Source organism: Neofelis nebulosa, chromosome 2 (assembly GCF_028018385.1).
Source record: "Neofelis nebulosa isolate mNeoNeb1 chromosome 2, mNeoNeb1.pri, whole genome shotgun sequence".
NCBI classification, from domain to species: Eukaryota; Metazoa; Chordata; class Mammalia; order Carnivora; family Felidae; genus Neofelis; species Neofelis nebulosa.
Genome location: NC_080783.1, coordinates 66,916,883 through 66,943,192, shown reverse-complemented (window position 1 = coordinate 66,943,192; position 26,310 = coordinate 66,916,883). Strand labels below are relative to the sequence as shown.

At 37.5% G+C, this 26,310-nt stretch overlaps 1 protein-coding gene across 1 annotated transcript in view; it reads right to left on the bottom strand.

The window, feature by feature from the left end:
• TTC21B (tetratricopeptide repeat domain 21B) overlaps nt 1–15,654 on the bottom strand; it is an 83,288-nt gene extending 67,634 nt beyond the window's left edge. The window contains exons 1-6 of the mRNA XM_058715070.1: nt 15,538–15,654; nt 11,124–11,253; nt 10,925–11,035; nt 7,275–7,441; nt 4,792–4,914; nt 952–1,109 (exon numbers count right to left, since the gene is read on the bottom strand). Coding sequence (XP_058571053.1) covers nt 952–1,109; nt 4,792–4,914; nt 7,275–7,441; nt 10,925–11,035; nt 11,124–11,253; nt 15,538–15,558 — 710 coding nt within the window. The 5' untranslated portion in view covers nt 15,559–15,654. The remainder of the gene's footprint in view (nt 1–951; nt 1,110–4,791; nt 4,915–7,274; nt 7,442–10,924; nt 11,036–11,123; nt 11,254–15,537) is intronic.
• Nucleotides 15,655–26,310: the final 10,656 nt, after the last annotated feature.

Sequence of the window (26,310 nt, the reverse complement as noted above, 5' to 3'; positions counted from 1 at the left end):
AGAAAAAGATGTGGGAGAAGTGGGAGGCCAGTGGAGAGAGAAAGTAGGAAAATGAGGAAGGAGACGAGGGAGAGAGGGGATCCTCCATTTTATACTTCAGAGGAAAAATCCAAATCCTCAAGATGACCAACAAGACCATTTATATCCTGGCTCCCCTGCTCCCTCCTACCCTTCTGCTCTGACTTCACTGTCTAGTCATCTTACCCCCCCTTCATACTCCTTAAAAACATGACACACACCCTTGCCTCAGGTCTTCACACTTGCTTTTCCGACCTTCTGCAGTCTTCTCCCAGATATCTGCATGGTTTACTCCCTGTGTTCAAATGTCACCTATTCAGTGATGCCTTCCCTGACCATCCCATAAAATGGAATCCCTCCTCCCACTCCCTATTTCACTTTCCAGCTTTATCTTTTTTCCATAGCACTTAAAACTTTCTAACATACTACGTAATCTTTTACTTGTTCTGCTTATTATATGGTTCCTCTCATTTGAATATAAGCTTCACTAGGGCAGGGATATTTGCATAAAAGATTATCTGTCTTAGAACAACTATTCAGATATTTATATAAATCAAAACATTCAGTTGCTAAAAACAGTGCAATGTTAAGTTCTCTTTCAATTCTATATTGCTTGAAAAAAAATCAAATTAAAAAAATCTTATAATAGGGGTGCCTGGGTGGCTCAGTTGGTTAAGACTCTGACTCTTGATTCTGGCTCAGGTTATGATCTCGCAGTTCATGGGATCGAGCCTCATGTCAGGCTCTGTGCTGACAGCGTGGATCCTCTCTTCTTCTCTCTCTGCCCCTCCCCTGCTCATGCTCTGTTTCTCAAAGTAAGTAAATAAACTTAAATAAAAATAAAAAATCTTATGATAAAAGAATACAGATTTTTTTTTCCCTGAAATTACAACCAGATCCAAAGGTACTTGTATTATCTTTTTTTTACTTAACCTCTGTGCTGTTTCAACAGTCTGGTCCCAATCCTGTAAGGCGAGCTGTAGTTTCATTTTCTTTACAAAAGCAGGAAGGAAACTAGGAAAGTTCACTATTATCTGGTTCACAGTGTCCAGAGCACCTGAATAATTCTGGCGCATCTCAAGGCATTGTGCCTAATAGGAGGAAAAAAGTGACATCAAAACTCCAATCATATACACCGAGGTTCTCATAACAGTTACACTTGAGAGGTAGGATACTAACGTTTAACATTTTCTATGTTTTTGTTTTCTGACTTTCTGTAAGGAATAGTTATCACTTTTATAATGAGAAATATAAAATAAGTTTTTAACAAAACAAAAATTTTAAAACATCACAAAACAATAAAAATATTGTATGTAAGTGGCTATGTTATAAAATCTACTTTTAAATAACTAGAACAGAAAAATTATCTTTTAGAATAAAGTATTTCCAAGATATTTGCAAATAGCATCTAAAATGAAGACATTTCAGAGGCACCTGGGTGGCTCAGTCCGTTGGGTGTCTGACTTTGGCTCAGGTCATGATCTCATGGTTTGTGGGTTTGAGCCCTGTGACTGGCTCTGTGCTGATGGCTCAGAGCCTGGAGCCTGTTTCAGATTCTGTGTCTCCCTCTCTCTGCCCCTCTCCTGCTCACGCTCTCTCTGTCTCTCAAAAATGAATAAATGTTAAAAAAATTAAAAGTGAAATAAAATAAAATGAAGAGATTTTGTATCTTTAAAAAAAAAAACAAAAAAAACAAACTACTTTCAGGCTGGGATGCCCGGCTGGCTCAGTCCATAGAACATGCAACTCTTTTTTTTAAAAAAATTTTTTTTTCAACGTGTTTTATTTATTTTTGGGACAGAGAGAGACAGAGCATGAACGGGGGAGGGGCAGAGAGAGAGGGAGACACAGAATCGGAAACAGGCTCCAGGCTCCGTGAACATGCAACTCTTGATCTCAGGGTTGTAAGTTCAAGTCCCACGTTAGGTGGAGATTACTTAAAAATAAAATCTTTAAAAAAATAAAATAGGGCTCCTGGGTGGCTTACTGGTTAGGCATCTGACTTGGTATCAGCTCAGGCCATGATATCACAGTTGTGAGATTGAGCCCTGCATCAGGCTCTGTGCTGATAGCACAGAAGCTGCTTGGGATTCTCTCTCCCTCTCTGTCTCTGCCTTTCCCTCACTTGCATGCATTCTCTCAAAATAAATAAATAAGCTTAAAAACAAAAAGAAATAAAAAATAAGTAACTTTAAAGAAGGTAGGACTTTAAGAAATAAGCAAAATAAAGTTCAAACAACTCCCTCTACCTTAATATTTTCACTTCTAGGATGTATCTTAATGAAATAATTGAATAAGACCATAGGAAAAAAAAGATTGTATTTATGGCAGATTTATATTAGATATAGTAGGAAAAAAAATAATCCAAAATGCCCATTCAGGATCAAACTATAGCATACCTATTTAATCAAATTTTAGGTGGCCATTAAAAGTCATTATATAGATTTATAGATCTATGCTTAATGACATAAAGAGATGTCATTTATAATATAATAGTTTAACCGGTTATCTTCAATGGTGATATCTATTCTTAATTCTGATATTACTGCATTCTGTACAGTATCCATGTATTACTTTCATAGTCAGAAAAAATAAAGCTATAGAGTTAGCACTTTAAGAGCAGACATTAGGCATATTTATCATATATCAGATTTTTAAAAATTTGCTTCTGGATCTCCTTTAGGAATAAATTTAGTCCTGGAATATCTCAGTTCAAAATGAGTGTCCAGTCTCAATACATGTACAGTAGAATTACAATATAATCCTGAAATAGGTTTGAGATTATACTCTCATCTATAGTCCCATATAACTCCCATATAATTAAAGCCTGAGAACCACCCGACCCTGCTACTATGCCAAAATAAATTATTATTAAACTTTCTAAATAGTTGACAATAATGCATAAAGATTAATGCTGAGAATGTTTTCAAATTATATATACCTTGGAATCTGCCTAAATAGCTGATGATATAAAAAAAAGAAAATCATACTAAAGGACCACATCTATTACTTCCTTAGACCATCACCTCCCATATGATGCCACGTAACACATTAAACGAAACTAAATTTGCTGTGTACTTGGTTCCTATCATTCCTAGTTGGAATTAGGCAAATGCAAACATCCTCTATTGAATTAACTGAAAAATAAATACATAATTGGAATGGGTTGTATCAGAAAAAGAATTTAAACAAATCTTAAGTATTGGAGGCAAAAGGTAAATCTCTCCTAAGCTGCTTATACTGACACCTGAAATAGCCCTAGACCTTAGTAGATTATCAACTAGCTTTTTTTTTTTCTTTTGAGAGAGAGTGAGAGAGAGCATGAGTGCAAGCAGGGGAGGGGCAGAGGAAGAGAATCTTGAGCAGGCTCCATGCCCAGCACAGAGCACAACCAGGGGCTCCATCTCAGGACGGTGAGATCATGACCTGAACTGAAATCAAGAGTTGGATGCTTAACCAACTGAGCCACCCAGGTGCTCCTCAATCAGCTTTTCTTTAAGAAGAGGGTGGAGTTGAAATGATCAAGAAAAACTTTTTAAAAGCTTGATAAATGCTCAATTCGTCTAGCAGTGCCATCAGGTAAAACTTGAGTACATTCAGAGTGAATACTATTTGTACCAGAGGCGAATATCCAAACAAGTTCACTAGCCACAGAAACTGGCAAAAGCCATGAGGGGATATTAACAAGAGTCAAGACACTAATAACCCTCTCTTCTTTTTTACACCTGCAAATTACTGCTTATCTAACAGGCTGTTTTCCTAACAAATAAATTTAATTTCCTTTTGTTGAATCAAAAACTTTAAATATTCTAAGACATTCAGAAGGCATCAATGGAACTGAAGAAAGGACCCAAATTAAACATTTCTACCCACCAATGATTTCTAATGACTCATCCTTCACAATGTAAGTCAGGTCATGTTGTTTCTCTTATCATTGGCTGCCCATCCATCTGGTTCAAAGTAAAAGCCAAAGGCTTTACACAATCAGCCATGGCTCTCCTCATCTCTCCCACACACCCCCACCCCCCATCCTCATACTCACCTTCTTTTCCTCAAGCCTCCACTTCTACCCTCTGCTTAGCTCATTCCACTTTCATCTCCTGGCCTCCCAGCAATGCCCTGAACATGCCTTAGGGTAGTTCAACTTGTTATCTCCTCTATTTGTAAATGCTTTCCCCCAGGTGCCCACAGAGCAGTAACTCTCACTTCCTATAGGTCTTTGCTCAAATGTCACTTTCTCTGACCACATGATTTAAAACTATAGGTTCATACTCCCAGCTCTCCTTCTCTCCCTTTATCTGATTTACTTATTTTTCCATTGCACTTATTACCTTCCAATATACTATGTAATATAATTACTTATTTTATTATCTGTCTCCAACAATAGAGTATAAGCTCCATAAAAGCAAGAGGTTTTATTTTGCTCAGGGTCTCCCTGGTATCTACAGTGATGCCTTGCACATGTTAGACAAACCATAAATGTTTGGTAAATAAGCAATATAGGAACCACTGGAACCACCACCACCACCACCATCACCACAAAACAAATTAAAACCAATCGGGATTCAGGAATTTGGTAAGGAAATACCTTTCTCTAGTTTGTAGTTCACTGTCCTATACAAATAAAATGCAAGTTCCTCTTACAGTTGAGAGCTGATAAAAGTAACATAACAATTACTATTTTTTTTGAACTACTCAGTTTTGTTGGGTTTCAAATATATATATTATGAATAAATTTTAAAATATGATTTATTTACCCTAACTTCAACTCACCTTACCCAGCAGAGCAAAAATATCATTTCCATCTTGTAATCCCTCTTCAAAATATCTTAGTGCTTTTTTAGTATAAGGTTCTTTTCCTCTTGTGATATCAAGCCATGCTCTCAAAACCTGTCCCTGTAGAATGAAAAATTCTAATCATACTCCCATTTTATTGGAAACAAAAGAAATAAATGTTGATGAAAGAGGTAAAAACTAATGTCCTTTTCTGTAATTAGTAACAACAATCCCTCTGTCAAAAAATGTTATGAACAATAAAACAGTGTTCAATAAAACTGGTTCAAACCTTTTCCAGCCTCGAGTTTTGGGAACTGTTATGTATTTTAGCCCTTAAGATTATGATGTGTCCAATATTGAGAAACTTATCAAATATTCCATTAATACTAAATAACCAGTAGTCTCATCTTGGACTTTGCTAGTAAATTATTATTGAAAGTTGTTAAACATGTAATTCAATACATAAACAAGAATGTGTTACTTCTTTTTTTGGGCAAACAGACCAAGTGAACTGAGATGGAAAAACAGAAGTGTCTTTCTTTATATATAGTAAAAGTTAAGATAACCTATCTTAACTTTTAAAGTTAAGGTAACTATCTTAATCCTTGTGACTAGTCCAGTGCATTTCAAATGCAAGGATAAATGGCCTCAGAAATTAAAGACTGAAGAAGTCACAGATGCTTACTTTCAGAAATGTTAGGGAGCCAATGGATTATAAGGTTTATAGAATAAGAAAGAAGATGTCTACAGGTTACTTTTCTTTTTAATGTCAAATAAAAAGTTGTGAAATCTGTTTTTCTATCAAAAAATTTCTAGGGGCACCTGGCAGGCTCAGTTGAAAAGCATGCAACTCTTGATCTTGGGGTTGTGAGTTCGAGCCCCACATTGGGTGTAGAGATTACTTAAAAATAAAGTCTTAAAAATTTTTTTTCTAGGTTAATTCATAAACTTATAAATCTTTAAGATTATATTTACCTCCCTATATCTCACCTGAAAAGACAGAAATGAATACTAAATGCTATTCCTACTCACTAGATCAATGTCTGTATTTGAATCGTTTCAACTATTATTTCTGTGTGGATGATTCTCAACCTTTATTTCTAGTCCAATACCTCTTTCTAAACTTTTCTTTTCCTAAGAGCTCATCTACTATCTCCATCTCACTGTTCCACCAGAGGTGGAAACATAGTATGTCTGGAACCAAATACATTACCCTCTCCAAGATTACCTTCTCGTCTCAACATATTCTCTGTTTATGTTAACTGGGATCTGAACTCTCCAGACTTAAGACCTCAGAGAGACATCCTTGATATCTGACACCTCAAAATCTTGCCCCTAATAATTTTAGAGTCATTGCTAAAATTTTCAAGTCCTGTTGTTAAAAAATTTGCATCTAATTTAGCCCGTATATCTCAAGGATGATATAAACTATAAAGCTTTTGTATGCATTACAGTGGTCATATATGTACAATATTTTAGTGCAGGCCCTTAAAAACCTTCTGCTGGAAAGTATGTACTACCATTTGGGGGCAGCACTCTAGTTTCTCCTTAGGCCAGTTCATCCTATAAACCATACTTAAAACAGTCTTCAGAATTTGTACTCTAATAATACCACTGCCACAATTAAAAGTCTCAATGACCTCTCCATGCCTACTAAATTTCATAGAAATACTTGTAGCTAGCTGTCAAGGCCCTTCAATTTGTCCCAACCCACCTCTCTAAGCTTTTCTTCCACCCTCTTTTTCTACAGTGTTCCCGTCAAAAGTGAGCTTCTTACTGTACACAGAACCAACACATCTCTCTGTTTTTCTCATTTCCATTTATTATTCCCCACGTTGGGAGTATTTGTTTCCCTTTTCCATCATCTTTGCATGTGGAAGCTGTATCCATGTTTCAGGTTTTACCTCAAATGCTACTTCCTTCAAGAAATTCATCCTCATTCTCCTAACATTTATAGATGTGATCTCTCCTTAAGTACCAAAATAGTGCCTAGCACAAAGTAAGTGAGCAAGAACTGTTAATTACTCTTTTCCTGAATACTTCAATCACATGTCTCTCACACCATCTATAAACGTTCTAACAATATTAGCTGGATAGGTGCTCTATGACACTACTAGATTGACCCATCCATGTAAGTAAAGTTTATGTATTCCTGATCTTTGTATTATTAACAGTGCAAACAATGGTATGTCGTACCTAGAACAGTTCAATAAGGAGAGTGAGAGAGAAAGATAGAGATAAGGAAGGAAGGAAGGAAGGAAGGAAGGAAGGAAGGAAGGAAGGAAGGGAAAGAACCAGGGAGGGATTTTTTCAAGAGTTAATTAACAGCATAAAAATAGACAACTTTAGACAGCCACAATTTTACAAAATAATATTAAAATAAAGCTGTTATTTATAAACTGAGAATAGAACAGAATAAATACTACTTAATATGTAAGCTTCCTTTATTGTACCTATTTCAAAATAAGAAGACCAGCTACCTCTTTACTGCCATTTGACATTTTGATCATTCTGTCAATATATTCTCTCGCCTTATCATGACGACCAATGTGCCATAAAAATAAGCCTGCGTGGTACAGAGCTTTTGGCCCAGCTCCTTTACGCTGCTCTTTTACTCTGGCATCTGATTCCAGAATAGCTTCTTTATCTAGGAGGGGAAAAAAGACATTAAATAAAAATTAAATTCTAGATCAAGTGTTCATAATAGGTCAGATGATTAACAGAGCACAGAATATAGTTCTCTCTAGAACACCACTAACAGAAATAATATATTAAGTCACATATGTAATTTAAAATTTCCTAGTAGCCACATCAAAAAAGTAAAAAGAAACAAGTAAAATTGATTTTACTAACATATTTTATTTAACTTAATTTATCCAAATTATCATTTCAACACACAATTGACATGAAAATTATTGAGATACTTTTTTTCTTATTAAATTTTAAAAATCTGATATGTATTTTTTACAAGGTACATCTCAGTTATAATGCTAAATTCTCTTCAAAATTATGTGATTTGTACTTAGCTTCCTTAAAATTTATAGATGAAAACAACAGATTCGTATATTCATTATTCCAAATATTACTTTTCTAGTAACTGAATCAAGTATCAGTTTTAAATTTAAAAATTAGAATTAAAGTTAATTTAAAACTTGGGTTCTCAAACTAGATACATTCCAGCACTCAAACAGCCACATGTGGTTAATGACCACTGTAATGCATACTACAGTTCTATAGTTTATGTCATTCTCAAGATATAAAGGGTAAATATACAAATTTTTTAGCAACAGGACTTGAAAAAATTAGCAATGATTCTGAAATTATTAGGGGCAAATCCAGGACTAGTACTCAAATTACCCAACTCCCTAATCCAATTCTAAAATATGTAAACATTCCTGGCTGCTCTCATTGGTCAATGAAAGGTAGTATAATTACCATTATTTACATGGTTTAATACTGACTGCATAGCAGCTCCCTTAAAAAGATGGCCCACCTCTCATAACTCTAACCTTTAAATCTATTACACGTGTGCTTAGGACACAACTATCAATTCGATCCAAATCCTGAATTGAATCTGAATGTGGATCAACTATGCAATAAGGAAGAAGAAATGTCAAAGCTGAAGGCTGTGATTCTGACTACCTTTCTGGAAATGGCTACTCAAAAAAGGTATTACAACTCTTTCTTTTATCTCTAATGATACCAATGAAAACTTAAATGTGGAACCACCAAGGTACGACTTTGAGTTCATGAAATGAAATTGTTTCTGGAAGGCTATACAGATTGCCTGGCAAGAAGACCCTCCAACGCACCCACTTGAACACCTATAGAAGTTTTCATTAAGTAGCCAGGATACAGAGACAGAACTCTGTAGAAACAGAACTCATCAGGGCAGGGGCATGATTTGTACTTTCCTGCCCAGGTGTCTATCAAGTCTCAAGTGGGCCACCTGTTTGCTGTGACACCATCTGCACAAAGCTGGCTCTTACCAGATATCAGCTCGAGTTCTTAATGGACCTTTTATAATCAGGGCTTACATCTGTAGAAGAATGGACATGAATAATCTAAGCCCTTCCTAGGCAATACTAATGGACATCTGGGCCCCTCCTGAGTTTAAGCCCACTCAAAATCATCTATGGTAGAAAGTAAAGTCTGTACTCAGGTGTTTCTAAACAATATTTCTGCCTCCATCCTTTTAGTGTCCTGGAAATCACATTTCCCAACAGAAACAACACTCTTGGGAATAACCAATTAAATGAAAACTTGATTCTAAGAGGAAAATAGTTTGTACGAATCTCTCTTTTTTTTTAGATTTACTGATTACATCTCTCTATGCAAGTTCTGTGTTCCACCTAAATACACTCCTGCTGGAGCACAGAGAAAGGAGATCCATACAAGAGCTAATCCTGAACCACTTCCACATATTTGCCCATTGATTTATCCTGTATGACACATATGTTTTATATTCAAATCCTACTTGTGCTTCTAAAACCAGATTAAGGCCCCATTTTACACAAAGCATTTGCTTTGTTCTTCTATGGATTAATAGTACATACCATTTTCAGTTAATTATGAACTCATTTGTTTTATTTCTCATAATTTTATTTAATAGTAACATTAGAATTTAACCTTTATGGGTTTTACATTTTCTTTTCTTATCTAGACTACAAACTTGATGTCATGGGTCACTTCTTACAATTCTTTTGTATTCTCTGTGTTTGGCATAGTCTCTTGCAGAAGGTAAGCATCTAGTCATTAGATTTGTTTACTTGTTAAACACGTTAATGTTTTAAGTAACTTTTTGTTGATCTGTGCAAGTACATGTAGGGTAAAGGAGATATGTGGTACCTTTGCTTAGGAAAAAAATTTTCTAATATTAAAAAAAGACATTCTATGACATCTGGTTATAGTCTAATTATTTGAAACATGATGTACATTTGTAACGTTATTAGCTGTTACTGGATATGTATGAAAGAATACAATACTATTTCTTCTTTATTACCTATAATTATGATATTGTGCTTCAGCCATTAAGATCACTGTTCGTTGACAGTTCGCACAATTTTAATTATTGGCTTATGCAGAAGGTTCTTTCTATAATCTAGTTATATTTCCCAACCTACTACTGGATAAAAATTTACTGAATATCTTCTAAGAGCTAGCACCCCTCCCTGCCCTGCAGGGATGTACACGGGCCTTTGAGAAGCTTAAGATACAGTGGAAGGGAGAAACTGCATGTAGCTATAGATTGGCACATAAGCTATAAAGCTGGCTGCAAAATGGGGCACCTGGGTGGCTCAGTTGGTTAAGCGTTCGACTTCCGCTCAGGTCATGATCTCACGGTTCGTGGGTTCAAGCACCGCATTGGGCTCTGTGCTGACAGCTCAGAGCCTGGAGCCTGTTTCAGATTCTGTGTCTCCCTCTCTCTCTGCCCCTCCCCTGTTCACACTCTGTCTCTGTCTCAAAAATAAATAAACATTAAAAAAAAATTTAAAATTTTGCCAATCTGATATGATACATGTAAAATGGTATCTTTTCGCAATTTTAATTTCCCTACTTACTAACAGAGTTGAACATCTCTTCATATTTGTATCAGCCTTTTCTCTGTGTATTATCTGTTCATATTCTATAATTTTATTACATTGGCTCTTTATTTTTGTAAGAGTTCTTTTTATATTCAAATACTATTTTCTTGTCAGTTAATGAATTGCAAATATTTTTTCTAGTATGTAGCTCATCTTTTCACTTTCACCCACACTCTGTCTCCCTCTGTCTCAAAAATAAACATTAAAAGAAAAATTAAAGTTGGCTGCAATTTATGTGTAAACCTATTTTGGGCTGTCCTTTGTTTAATAATTGCTAATATACAACTTTATATTATTTCAAATGATCCCTATATATTAATGAAACTTTTGCCCTAAGATATAAGGAATATGAAAGTGATAAAAGACACGTATTTCTTGTGCTTGATAAATCAGTAACCTTGTCAGGAAGATAAAACAAATATATAAAATGGTAACTATAGAAAATTGTAATATAGATTATCAGACTAAATGTTATGGTAATTGAGAAAAATCAAAATGAATTGAGTAGAAAATATTGTCCTAAGCATTATACTTAAATACTATACCTGGATTAGGACTCATTTTATGGGCATATATCAGTGCAATTAGAGAACAAAGTGATACATCTTGTTTATTTTTAATAGCCTCAAATTCCCGAAGAGCTTCTTGAGTTCTACCTGAAAATCAAAATTATAATGTGAAAAACTTCATAGTACAAAACAAGAATTGAAAACTTATGGAACATGTTTAATAATTAGCACATACCTTCCATTAATGTACCATAGGCATGATAAAACCTGAAGACTGGGTCACTGCCATACCTCTTAACTCCTTCACTGGCAGTAAGTAATACATGATGGAAATATTTCTCCTGACAATAGTAATTAATCAAAGTCTAAAAGGAAACAGGGACTAAATGTTAAAAGAGATTTTGGTGTTCAAATACCTTAAGAAGCAGATATTAATCTAAAATTTTAAATAATCTAAAATTAGATAATGTGGTTCTTTTTTCCTTCCAAGTTCCTGAAAATATTGTTAAAGGCTAGCACTTAACAGTAACAAATGCAAAACACAATGAACACAAAATTTTTGAAAAAACTCAATCTTCTAATAATTTCCATCTTTTTTTTCTAAATTATTTAACAATACTGAAATTAGGCTACTATTGCCTCTTTCCTTTGCCCACACTTTCTTAAAGGTTTTAGAAAATGGGAAAACAGGGATGCCTGGGCTCAGTTGGTTTAGCGTCAAACGCTTGATTTAGGCTGGGGGTCATGATCTCACAGTTTGTGAGTTCGAGTCCCACACTGCTGACAGTGGGTAGCCTGCTTAGGATTCTCTCTCTCTCCCTCTCGCTCTCTGCCCCTCCCCCACTTGCATGTACACTTGTGTGTGTGTGTGGGGGGGGGATTCTGTCTCTCTCTCAAAATAAACTTAATAAAACATAAAAGAAAAGAAAATGGGAAAATTGACAAAAACAGGACTAGTAAGAGCCTTCCATTGCCAGACCACAGGATTCTTTTTTAAAAAAGAATCTTGCTTCTATTTTGTTTTTAGAGCATTACAAAGTAATGACAAATTGAATTCAGCAATTCACTGTCAAATATCTTTTTTTCTGAGTTCTACAACAAAGAACTGTCATTAAGAACAAATGATCTAAACTTTTTAAATGGAAATTATTACCTTTAAGCTTTTTTCAAAATTATATTATTTAGATTTACTTGGCAGAAAACTACTATCAGGAGATACTAAGTTCTGATTAATTGAGTCTATGCTTTACACCTTTCTCTCAGGATCATACCTAAGGCTTAGTTGCTAACCTAATCAAAGAAGGAAGCCATATTCACTATTTCTGTAATGGACCTGATCCACCTCCATAAACCAATTTGGACCATCCCATACTCACCTACTCTGATTCTGCAGCCCATATAGCAGGAGGGAGAAATATAGATGAAGCAGTGATTGAAAAGATTGAACTATGAATGTCTAGACTGTTTACAAATTTTTTTTTAATTTTTTTATTTTTGAGAGACAGAGCGTGAGTGGGGGAAAGGGGAGAGGGAGGGGGGAGAGGGAGAGGGGGAGAGGGGGAGAGGGAGAGGGAGAGAGAGAGAGAGGCAGAATCTGAAACAGGCTCCAGGCTCTGAGCTGTCAGCACAGAGCCCAACACGGGGCTCGAACCCATGTACTGTGAGATCATGACCCAAGTCAAAGTCAAACAAACGTTTGAGCCACCCAGGCATCCCTAGACTGCTCTTTTTTACAGTGTGTTGTTTCTGAAGGGCTACAGTCCACATGCTTCTCTTGAACACTTAGGCAAAGATTCCCTTTTAACTTTTACTCTGCTTCCCTCCTTGTGGTTACTGCTCTCTTGTTCCCAGTTACCCACACAGCACGCTTCAGTAAAGTGCACTTTTCCTCCTATGCCCTTCCCTAAGATTGCAGATGAACTCTTTGTTTGCCACAACTAAGGACAATGTTAATATCATCTTACTTGACTTCTATTCAACATTTACTATCACCAAGCATCTATAATTTTCCTGAAAGGTATCATAAAAAGGACATGGATTTAAGGTGAAAAGACCTGGTTTTAAATTTCTGGTCCATCTTACACACCTTAGTTTGCTCATTTGTAAAATGCCACTAATCATTTATAGACCATTGTGAGGATTAATTAACAGTATCATACTGTAAAACTCCTGTTCTGAGAAAAGTAAGTTCCTCTGAGCCCTATACATTGATGAAATAAAAAACGTAGTGTCCAGTCAAGACCTCTCATCAAAGCTCCAGATTTATCTTTCCATTTGCCCCCTCTACCCAAGCCAGAAATCAAGTCATGGCATCCTCCCTTACAGTTTGCCCAGTCTCACTAATTCTAACCAGTCAGTAGGCTCTTCTGTTTCTCTAGTCTAGTTCCTACTCTCACATCTATTACCACTCCTTGGTTTGTTCAGACCAACAAATGTTTACTGACTGCCTACCAGTCCCAGGCACTGGGCTAGATACTGTTTATGTGAAGATGAATAAGACATGGTTCCTGACCCAGAAAGGCTTAAAATTTTAACCTGAGACTAGAATCCAAAGACTAAAACCATGCCATAAATACAAGCAAGAAAAGAGCTTATAAAGTGTTGTAGGGATGTAAAGAATGAGGTTGGGGTGTGGGATGACAGAAGAATAAAAAGATTCTCTGGGTGGACTTCAGAATTCCCTCTTGAATCATGAGCTCCTCACTCCGTCCACACGTACACATATTTCCCCTTCATGATCCTTGAGGAGGGTAGAGGAGTTACAGCAACAGAGATAAGAAATCAGCACTGGTAAGAAATCAGCAGTGAAACACAAGGATGGAGAGGCGATGGAGAGGACTTAAAGTCATCCTGTATTGTAGAGCAGGGATTGACAAACTATAGCCAGCTGCTCTTTTTTTTTTTTTTTTTTTTTGGGTATGGTCAGCAAACTAAGAATGGCTTGTACATTTTCAAACAGCTGGCGGGGGGGGGGGGGGAACAAAACAAAACAAATATTCATAACATGTGAAAATTCTAAGAAATTCAAATTTTAGTGTCCATAAATAAAGTTTTACTGGAACAGTGCCATGCTCGCTCATTTGTTTAAGTATTGCCTATGGTCGCTATCAAGCTGCTGGCAGGTTAGATGCCAGGAGCCCTATGGCCTGTGAAGCCCAAGATACGTACTATTTGACCCTTTACAGAGAAAGTTTGCCATTCCCTGTTTTAGAGTCTTATGTTAAGACGCAGATTCTAGGATGAGGAGGTTGGAGAGAAAGGTAGGGTCTAGCAGGGCCTCATGTTAAGGACTTGGATTTACTCCTCTAGTCTAAGTGATGAAGAGCCACATAACAGTATTAGGCATGAAAGTGTTTTTATTGAAAAGTTCACTTAGTTCATAGTGCAAAGGACAAATTAAAGTTATGAAAAAAATTAAGGAGATGGGGAGGGCTTTGGAAAATAATGTAACTCAAGCAAAAAATCAGAAGTCTCTCCAGGACTCTCTGTCACTGCCAAGTTGTCCTTCATCCACTTTTCACCATCTAACACACTACTTACCGTCTGACTCCCCCCAGTCAAATGTAAGTCTAAGATTGGGAGTGTTTTTCTTAGCTTTAATATTGCAGGACTTATTATTTTCAGGGCTTAGAATAGTGCCAGCAACATAGTGGGCACTCAATAAATACTTGTTGAATTTAAGGTTTTTTTTTTTTAATTTTTTTTTTTAACGTTTATTTATTTTTGAGACAGAGAGAGACAGAGCATGAACAGGGGAGGGTCAGAGAGAGAGGGAGACACAGAATTCGAATCAGGATCCAGGCTCTGAGCTGTCAGCACAGAGCCGACGTGGGGCTCGAACTCACGGACCGCGAGATCATGACCTGAGCCGAAGTCGGACGCTCAACCGACTGAGCCACCCAGGTGCCCCTAATTAATTTAAGGTTTTTGTCCTGCATTAGATTGTACAATCTGTGAAGGCAGGGGCTGTTCAAGTCTGCTCATCACTCTCTCCAGCTGCCAATGTACACACAGCGAGCCCTCCATCAACATGTGCTGAAAGAGTGAATCAGTGAACAAATGGGAGATCATCATCCTACAAAGAAACTTAATTCTCAAGCCTCATGTCCCTGTTTTTAGATCACTTCTTCAGTGGACCGTCACAAAATATTTGCTTAATAGATGAATCGGTGATAAAGAAGCCCATCACCCCAAAATAAAGACTCCTCCATTTTCAAGCCTAGCACTTTGTTTTCATATAATCTTTCGTGTTCCTGTTCTGTGCAATCGGTTTATTGACACTAGTTTGCTTAATTAAATCCTTAAAAATCGCACCGGGAGGCGCAGTGGGTGTTATTCGTTGACCAAGCATCCGGAACAAACGGGATACAAAGTAAAAGTAAACAACCTAAACGGGGTGGGACACGCACACTAACGGCAATTCGTTAGCAGCGTGACTGCCCCGGACTTCAAGATTCCAAGGCAGGGCCCATGGAGGTGGCCCTGGTGATACAGCTACAGGCCAGCACCACCCGACTGGGACGCCTGGCGAACCCGGGCAGCAAAGGCACAGCAGGATAACGACGCCTTCGCGAAGTCCTCTCCTCCCCACGCCCTCCGGGCCCACGCCGCCGGCAGAGGCAACTTGCGTCCAGGCCCCGTCCGCTCACCTTCAGCCCCTGCGAATCCATGGCTCTCACCGGGGGGCTCAGAGTCTCGCAGCCCAGGCCCAAACCCCACCAGAGCTTCTGGAAGCGGCGGGAAGGGCGGGGCGGGGCGGGGCCGGGCTGCCATTGGCTGCCGGAAGCAGGGGGCGGGCTCTCAACGCAGGGATTTGCGAGGAGGAGGTGCCGCGGGGAGGAGGTGCTGCGAAGACCCGGAGGAAGGGCTGCGGAAGGGGAAGGGGGCGGCACCGGGTGGTGCGGCGGCTGCGGTTGGCGAAGGGGTCAGAGTGCGGAGCGGCATTAGAGGGAGGTGGATTTGGAATGACGGAATAAAGGAAATGGGGGAGGTAGTATGAAAAAGAGCAGTCTCCTTCCGATCGCTAGCTACAAAGAAAGACACCATTTTCTGCACGTTTGTGTAGGTGCCGGTTCCCGCAATGCGGCTCTTTGAAGGCCGGAACAACGCAAAGAAAAACTTTTATCACTTTCACTTGCAGTAATCCTATTATCACCGCAAGGTGGCGCAGAAAAATCAGGGTTCTTTACAGAAAGCTCACCTTTACAGGCATTGCAGCGATCCCCTTTGTTAGAATGCGCATTAAATTAATCCTTTGTTTTAACCTTTCTGATAATGATAGCAAGTTTTAAAAAATATTTTACTTTAATGATACTGCTGATTTTAACCTGATAAGATTAACTCCTATGCATGGGGCACCCGGCTGTGATTCTTGGTCTTGGTGTCCTGCGTTCGGGGCCACACGTTGGATATACAGCTTATTTAAAAAAAAAAAAAATTAATTCCTGTGCATCTTTTTAATTAATTTATTTTTTTAAATTTACATCCAAATTAGTTAGCATATAGTGCATCAATGATTTCAGGAGTAGATTCCTTAGTGCCCCTTACCCATTTAGCCCATCCCCCCTCCCACGCTGGCTCCAGTAACCCTCTGTTTGTTCTCCATATTTTTCAGTCTCTTATGTTTTGTCCCCCTTCCTGTTTTTATATTATTTTTGTTTCCCTTCCCTTATGTTCATCTGTTTTGTCTCTTAAAGTCCTCATATGAGTGAAGTCATATGATATTTGTCTTTCTCTGACTAATTTCTCTTAACATAATACCCTCCAGTTCCATCCACCTAGATGCAAATGGCAAGATTTCATTCTTTTTGATTGCCGAGTGATACTCCATTGTGTGTGTGTGTGAGTGTGTGTGTGTGTGTGTGTGTGTGTATGTATATACCACACCTTCTTTATCCATTCATCCATTGATGGACATTTGGGCTCTTTTCTTACTTTGGCTATTGTTGAGAGTGCTGCTATAAACATTGGGGTGCATGTGTCCCTTCAAAACAGCACACCTGTATCCCTTGGATAAATACCTAGTAGTGCAGTTCCTGGGTGGTAGGGTAGTTCTATTTTTACCTTTTTGAGGAACCTCCATACTGTTTTCCAGAGTGGCTGCATCAGCTTGCATTCCCAGCCTATGCATTTTTTAATGTTTGTACCCATCAGCCAACTCTGTCAGTTGCTCATAGATTTCTTCAGGTCATAGAATTAAATTGAAATGTAATGGATTAAGAGATTGCCTATTTCTGCTTAAAGATACTTCAAAAATAGTGGTAAAGATCTGAGGTTTAAATGTTCTTTGCAAAATATTTTTACATGGATTCCAAATTTCCATCCCATTGTTAATTATTTTACTTTAGTTGATATGCTTGGAAATTGTCCTAATCAGATTTTAAATGTGTTGAGTAGGCAATGACCATTTGCTTTTTTTCCATGCCTAGAGGTTAGGTAATGACAATCTAGAAGGAAAAAAGTGGTTACTTGCCAAGACTTCAAGGCTAGGTAATATTTTTCATTAGTTTCCTTTTAAAGATTGGTTTCACGAGGATTATTTTCTTATGGTTCCAACATTCATAGTCAGGCTAAACGGTTGTGATAATGGACAACTTGTAACGGCTGGTCTGATTTTCAAAGCATGTGGCATAATCTGCACTTGGTGTGCAGCAGAAAATACCACAAGCCATGGTCCACATCAAAGTCTATAATGAGGACATAAAAGATACGATTGTCATAACTCATTTAAAATTCTACATTTAAAATTCTACAATTTGATTCATTTAAGTTAGGGAGAAGACAATAATGGTCAGACACATGCCTTTTACATTTCTTTTGCTTAATAACACAATGGAGAAAGTTGAAGAAGTGATCTAATTTCTAAAAATGTATTATTTAGTCATTCATTCATTCATGCACCAAATGCTTAATGAATGCCTACACCAGCAAAATTCTTGTTCCTGCCTTCCTGTTCTTTAAGGTCTAGTAAAGGTAGATATTGAATAGATATTCACAAAAGGAAATGAATAAATTATAGATAGTGACAGCTTTGATAGCTCTTTCAGGAAATGCAGTTAAGCAAGCCACTAAATTGAGTGGTCTCTTCCCAGTTTTAGGAATTAATGTATTAAGAATGAAGGGAAATTAACATCACTTGTTACATTCCAGACACAACTCCTACTCAATTCCTTCTTTTTGGCCACTGATTCTTTGTTTTTCTTTAAAAATACCCATGCAGCTCAGATATCTGACGGCTGAAAACTGCCAGATAATAGAAGATTTGCCTTTTGCTCACTATCAGATATAGGGGCTGTTTCTACTCAAATTTCATGATGGAGACTTACCAGGAAGTTATTTTTTTCTTGGTTTTCTTGATTGTATTTTGACATTTCATCTATGCAAACGTAGGAGACAGAAGATACAGAAAAATATTTTTCAGAAGAGTCTGGTATTTTGAAATAGAACTAATGAATTATTTAAATGTTTACAACCACCATATACAGAACATCTTCACGAGATGCTATTTGTCTTTCTTTCTACTCCTTTCAAGAATCTGTATCTGGTTGATAAAATAAGAACAAAGAATAAAGATAACTCTCCCTTCAGCCTAGAATTTACTCACTTGGATCCATGTTCATATTTTAAAAAATCTTACCTAACATCAGATCCACACTGCCATCTTCCCAGACGCTCTATTACTTCTGGATGTGAGATAACCAGAGGTCTGTTCTAAGTTTTACCCTAAGGTTGAGAAAAACCAGGCCTTAGCTTTCCAGGTGTCTGATTCTTGATAACTTTGTTTATGGCAGTATTTGTTTCCAAGTAGTCACCAACATTCCTTAGAGGCAATACATGCTAATGTACAATGTTGAGTCTGCAAAAATAAATGAGGAACTCTGGCTTCATGCCCAGTACACGTGAGGTCATAAAGGATGCTCTGCTGTAATGTGACTGTCTTCAAGTATGTCCAATATAATTTTCCTCACAGACCTTCCTTTCCCTGCCTTTCCCACCAGTCTCTCTCTTCCCTGTGCATCTGTTTCAGCATCTGTATTAGTAGCCACCGTGTGGTAACTCTGCTCCACTGAATTGCTTCCCCCAGCTTGTCATTCAAATGTGTTTGCCCTAATACTTCTTATTCTTCCAGCTTGACTTTTTTATCTACAAGAAATTAGACCAGAAGCTCATAAGAGTGTCATCTTAAGCCTGAGGCACATAGCTTTCCCTCCGTCCAGAAGGCAGCTGACTCTATCTCCCTCAGGAAGAATGCCTTTCCTGTTCAGAACCACAGCTTCCATTTCCCTCTGACAGCGGAGACTTTTTTTCTCACCCCAAAGTATCCAGGTTTTCTCTTCACACCCAACTCCTGGTTTCTCATTCACAGGGTCCTCCTCATTGGCCCTACCTCTTATCTGAATTAGCTGAATTAAAACAGTTGGAACTCACACCTCAGGATCCCTGCTCATAAAACCATTTATACCTAGCTTTAATTGGTGGCAGTATATTTTTTACCATGTTTTTATTTTGAGAATTTTCAAACGGGTAAAAGGTTGAACGATGTAATGAACACTCCTATACTCATCACCAGAGAACTTTTTTTGAGATGCTATTTTGTATCGCTCTCTGTAGTTTCCATTCTTTGATTTACGTGGATGCTAGGCCATTAGTATTTTGTAGCAGGGTGAAAGCAAAGGTCTCTAGAACTGTACTGTCCAATAAAGTAGCCACTAGCCACATGAGGCTGTTTAAGTTTACATTATGATTAGTTAAAATAAAAATTAAATCATCAATTGCACTAGACACATTTCAAATCCATAGAGGGCAATTTCATCATCTCAGGAAATTCTTTTTTACAGCACTTTAGAAGACTTTTGGAACTTTTGTAAAGTAAAAGTTCTTTTTATAAAAGATCGGGGTTTCTTGGTGGGTGAAAGGGGCCAGAGAAGTGCCCCTGAAGCAAGAGGGGGAGAAACACTTTCCAGAGACAGAGACAGGGACAAAAGTCAATAGGGTCCTGTAATTTCAGGCATCTACCCCTGATCTGTGGCAGTGCACCCAGAGGGAGGGGAGACCTCACATAAATGGCAACATGGTGTGCCCAGTAGAACTGATTCTGTAATACTGACATCAGGCATCCACTGTAGTTTCTACAATAAGGATGTCATCAGAAGCTGTCACGGACCAGAGGATCAAGAAGTTTCTCCCATTTTCTGAACACCATATGAGCCTCTTGGATTCTGGTTAAGTCCTGGGAGAGATGAATGTTAATACTGAGTGAGAATTGATTTCCTGGCAATCTAATGAGACTGATACTAAGCTTTGGATTTTATTAGATTTAAAAGAAGAAAAAGAAATGGAAGTTTTTTGCACACACACATGAATTTTCAGACTAAGTTTCAAACCCATTAGAAAATAGTGAGGGGCACCTGGGTGGCTCAGTTGGTTAAGCATCCGACTTCAGCTCGGGTCATAATCTCACAGCTCCTGAGTTCAAGCCCCATGTCAGGCTCTGTGCTGACAGCTCAGAGCCTGGAGCCAGATTCAGATTCTGAGTCTTCCTCTCTCTCTGCCCCTCCCCCACTCACACTCTGTCTCTCCCTAAAGAATAAACAAACATTAAAAAAAAGAAAAAAGAAAAATGTGAACATTGTCTTTGGTAATTATTTTAAATATACACATGTATTTAAATAGTGTATGGGTTTTTGGCCACTGGGGGACATCATTGCCCCATGCATAAGACAAGAAGTGGTTCTTAAACTTGAGCATACATCAGGATTACCTGGAGGGCTTATTAACACACAGATTGCTAGGGTGTCACCTGCAAAGTTTCTAGTTAATGGCTGAGGACCCAAAAATATGAATTTCTAACACATTCTCAAGTGATGCTGATGCTACTGGTCTGGGGACCATGCTTTCAAAACCATTGCTTTAAGTAAAAATTATAAAATATGATATTAAGATTATTTATTGACCAAACTTGCTTCATCATTAGGGTATTACAATGGATACAGAGAACAATCTAGATGCTAAAATAATAACTGGCCTTAGTCTAGCATAGGAAGGTCATGTGGTATTTCAATAGTTAGTAAGATCACTTTAGAAAGTCACAGTTTCTAATAGTTGAAGTTCATATTTCTGTATAGTGCAGTGGATGGAAAGAAGTTTAAAACCAAAAACCTTCATGGCTTCTGAGACTAAATTAGCTGAAGTCTAGACAGAACTTGATCCCCAATTATTGGTTTAGAAGATGCTCTCAAGATGTGTACCTGAATATAACAGACCCTAAAACCCAATAATTTATTTCCAAACTGTAATTCAGACAATATCAAGGAGACTAGATTTGGCAGGTTAATCCAGAGTTAGATTCTGTTTCAGAGTTGCATTAGAGACTGGGACGTGAACTCCCTCATGAAATACAGCCTTCCACAGCAGAAAGAAAAACATTTTTTATGGGTTCCTAAGAACTGGTCGTGACCTTCTGTAATGTCTGTATTTTTTTCTATCCCTAACAGTTATTGTGCTAAAATTAATGTGTGATAGCACCTATCCCTTCTCATGAAGAAACCTTTGTATATTGTCTTAAAAGCCTAGAAAACTGGGGCGCCTGGGTGGCTCAGTCGGTTGAGCGGCCGACTTCGGCTCAGGTCACGATTTCGCCATCCGTGAGTTCGAGCCCCGCGTCAGGCTCTGGGCTGATGGCTCAGAGCCTGGAGCCTGCTTCCAATTCTGTGTCTCCCTCTCTCTCTGCCCCTCCCCCGTTCATGCTCTGTCTCTCTCTGTCTCAAAAATAAATAAACGTTAAAAAAAAAAAATTAAAAAAAAAAAGCCTAGAAAACTAATGTAAGGTTTACTTGATTTACCATGTTAATTATGGTAGTTTATTGTTTTATGCTGCCAGAAATTGGTTTTATTCTCCGAAAAATAATGTTTTGAAACTAGAATGGACATTGAAAATCCATGTCTTTTCAAGCCTTTCATTTTGTAAATGAGAATCTAATGTTCAGGACAGATAAATGAGTTCAAGGTGTTACAGATTTTATTGGAACAGTATTTCTGGTCTTCTAGAAAAATGATTGACAAATAGTAGTTTTGGAAGTTTGAAAGGTTAAGTAAATGTTTGGATCTAATGATACATGTAGTAATATTTTATGAAAAAATATAAACCAAGTTTTAGCAGTATTTGTCTTTGGGCTTCTTATTTTCTACTGTGTAAATTTTATAGTCTTGATTTTGTTACAATAATCATGTTTTGCTATTGTCATGAAAAATAGAGATAATTTCTATTTCAGAAATAAATATTCCAATACTTTTGAATATTTTAAAAGAAAAACTATATTGTTAAATGAGACAACTTAAGTATAAATGTTCATAGATAATTAATTTAAATTACATTATTTATCATTCATAGGATACACAGGAATTGAATAGCTTCATATGGGCTAATAGTATTTGCCATAACTCCTCATTTTCATTGTCAAGTAGGCATTTTCTTTGAATAATAATGTGATGATATGTGGCTCCCATCATCTGAAATATGACATTGTTATGTATGCTGCTTTGTTTTGGGTTCACTGCAAAAAAAAAAATGTGTTATTGGCATTATGTTTTTGATCCTAAATTTGAAGATATTGTGGAAGAGTTTTCAATATTTATCCATGTTGTTAGGTTATTAACTTACTCAACTTTTAAAAAAGTACAGTGCTGGCACTGTCCTATACCATGTAAGATGGGCATGGTTTCTGCCTTTAGGTTGTAGAACTGTTTTTCCTGTAAGAGATGTTGAGAAATGAAAAATTAAAGAGTGTCCTTTGATGGCCCCTTCTTCAAGGAGACGCACCTCTACCTAACCCAGCTGTCTAATAGAAACATAGAAAATGTGAATATGTGTGACCTACAAAATCCAATTTAGAAACATATCCAACAGAGAGACCTATAGATTTCACAAAAATTCAGGAACAAAGATATTCATTACAACCTAGTAACTACAAAGCAAAACTGGAAAAATTTAAATGTCCATCAAGAAGTGGCCCATTAATTTGGGGCGCCTGGGTGGCTCAGTAGGTTGAGCATCCGACTTCGGGTCAGGTCATGATCTCACGGCTTGTGAGTTCAAGCCCCGTGTCGGGCTCTGTACTGACAGCTCAGAGCCTGGAACCTGCTTCCAATTCTGTGTCTCCCTCTCTCTCTTCCCCCAACCCACTTGCATTCTGTCTCTGTCTCTCTCAAAAATAAATAAACAATAAAAAAATTAAAAAAAAAAAGAAGTACCCATTAATTAATCTATAGAATGGAACATTGTGCACCATTTAAAAAGAATGAGGTAGATTTATATATGCCACTTGAAAATATATGCAAGATATATTAATTGAAAGGTCAAATTGCAGAACAACATGAAAAATGTTATTTATAATAACAAATAAAAAATATGTTTACATATATATAAAACAATTCCTGGAGCGTTACTCAAGAAACTGTTCAAAGAGGAGAGTGGGAAAATAAGATTTTATATTTTTCTGTGCCGTTTTAGTTCTTTTTCTTTTCTTTTTTAAAATCTTTATTGATTTATTTTGAGAGAGAGAGTGTGTGTGTACACGCACACACACAAGGAGTGAAAGATCAAAGAGACAGAATCCCAAGCAGGCTCTGTGCTATTAGCATGGAGCCTGAAATGGGTCTCGATCCCACCAGTCATGAGATCATGACCTGAGCTGAAATCAAGAGTCAGATGCTCAACCAACTGAGCACCCAGGCGCCCCATTAGCTCTTTTTCTTAAATAAAAGGTATGTGTTATTTTTATAGCTCAGTCAAAAAACAATAGCAACAACATCACACTTCAGTGAACGTTGCAGAGACCCATAGGTACTGGTCCCATTCCTTACCATCACTTTTTGATTTCACATTTATCATAAGATGTTATTTGGGAGAAAAAAGGGTTCCATAGCCTTGCAATATTAGAATCGTCATTGGCCTAAAAGTTAATCATTCGTATGTGGTCTCTCTTGGGATTGGTAGTTTATATCAATAAATGACCACCAGTGCCTCAGATTGTCCTGCACAGTGATACCAGTTGAAATCCAGCCCATGTCCCAATTGCCAAATCCTTTATCCCAGTGCAGAGTTGTTTTCCCCAGAGGAGAAAAGGGGATCTTTCCTAATTTTTATAAAGGTCTGTATGAGCCGATTGTGTCTCTGATGTTAGAACTTATATGTGCTGAAGATTAAGCTATTTTGTTCTGTTCATTCAGCCCAGATTTCTGGACAGTATTTGGGCACTTCACAGTATCATACTGAATCAAACTCTAACTCGGGGGTGCTACTTGGTGATGCCAGCACATTCTGACCTTTAAGTATTTTATTAATTAAGTACTATCATCAACTAATGATGAGCTCCTGAGGTCCTTGAACCTTACCAGACTACCTACCCATAAGTCAGGATTTCACAGACTTTCTGCTGATGAGACTCTCCGGGGGGGCTTATTATAGCTTTCTCCCAGAACATTCTAACAGCATAACTCAATAGAAATTTTCAAGTCCTTTTCTAGAGATTCTGATTCAATTGTATTTTTAGCTATTTCCCTGGTAAGTTTCTAGAATTAGATGTTTAAAAAAGAAAGAAAGAAAATTGCTCTAAGATTATTGAAAGGTAAGAGAGTTTATGATAGACTCAATAACTTGGCGCCCACCACCCTGAAGTTATCCTTGCATTGATTTGCCATGGCAATACCTAGACTTTAGTGTGGCAAAGAGGCAGTGTCATAACGTTGTGGGACATACCTGGATGGTACTAAATTTCATGCAATTAACTGTGTACTGAGTTTTATTTTAACAAATCTAACATATGACAAATAGGACAAACTCTGCTGTGTTTGAATGAATGCATTCATTCAGTTTCCTTGTCTCTGAAAAAAAATATTTCCAGGTACTTTCTCCATTCTCCATAAATCCTATTATCCATCTCTTTACGTATTTATATGATCATAACCTTATAGTTACTATATTTTGCTCTAGCTTTGCACCTATTTTAGGTTAGCAGTCAGTATAACTCAACAGACTTTTCCCTAAGGTTGGGCAAATGGCTGCACTTACAATTGAGGTTGATCAAAGGCACAATCTGTTTGCCTTTAGAAATTTGTGTTTTCTATGCCTGCAAGAAATACTGCTGAACGGGACATTTCTTCACCATCTTTGATAAAAGATGAGCATTAATAATGCAGTTAAGAATCAGGCCAAGCGATGTTGAAAACCAAGGTCCAAAGCCCTAATTCCTTTTAGAGGAATAAATTTAAAATGGCAAGCTCAATAGTTCCACCATAGCAAAGAACGGGGTGAGTATTATATAATCCTTAAGTTCTGAAGAGTTAAAAATCAATTTATGAACTTTTATACCTTGGAAATATTTATGTATATACATATCTATACCTATATCTATCTATCTATCTATCTATCCATCTCCTTTTCTTTACAGGTAATAGAGAGGTAGTGTATGTACTCTTATGGAGGGATACAATGCTCATCCATTTATAATATTTATTATATACATCCAATATTTCTATAATATACCAAGGTTGATATTCATTTATAACTCTTATGATGTTTTATTACTTCCTACGTCTTATGTATAATGACAGCCCTCTGACATAGTATATAAGTAAAGGGGAAAATATCTTAGAGGGGTAAATAACTTGAAAATGGAATAATTTTGAGCAATGCTAAAATTAATTAATTTGTTTATTTGCTAAATATCCACGGAAAACCTTCTGTATGCAAAGCAGTGTAAAGAGTAAAAGGTATTTAAGGCCAATCTCTGCCTATCAGACACTATGTGGTGTTTGTGTTCTTGTGGCAGAAGTAGAGACGGAGGCTGGTCAAAGGAAGCAACCCACATTCCAAACCACTGCATCCTGGCAGTTTAAATGTCACACATGGGGCGCCTGGGTGGCGCAGTCGGTTAAGCGTCCGACTTCAGCCAGGTCACGATCTCGCGGTCCGTGAGTTCGAGCCCCGCGTCAGGCTCTGGGCCGATGGCTCGGAGCCTGGAGCCTGTTTCCGATTCTGTGTCTCCCTCTCTCTCTGCCCCTCCCCCGTTCATGCTCTGTCTCTCTCTGTCCCAAAAATAAATAAAAAATGTTGAAAAAAAAAAATTAAAAAAAAAAAAAAAAAAAAATGTCACACCAATGGCATATATGAGGTGATCCTATGTCCTGGCTTGCCTGGGAGAGTCTGTGTTTACGCCTCTTGCTTTTGCATGATTATCAACAGTATCCTCGTTCACTCTCAAAAGTGTTGCGGTTTGGACGTATACATCCAAATCCCATGGAAGTTCATTGGAAAGAAATCTCTCTTGCAGCAATAAGAAACAAGGGAGTTGTCACTGAATTCTGAAGTCTGCGTTTGGTTTCAGTGGGGAGAAAATGAGATGAGGAAGGTACTCAAGGCTAAT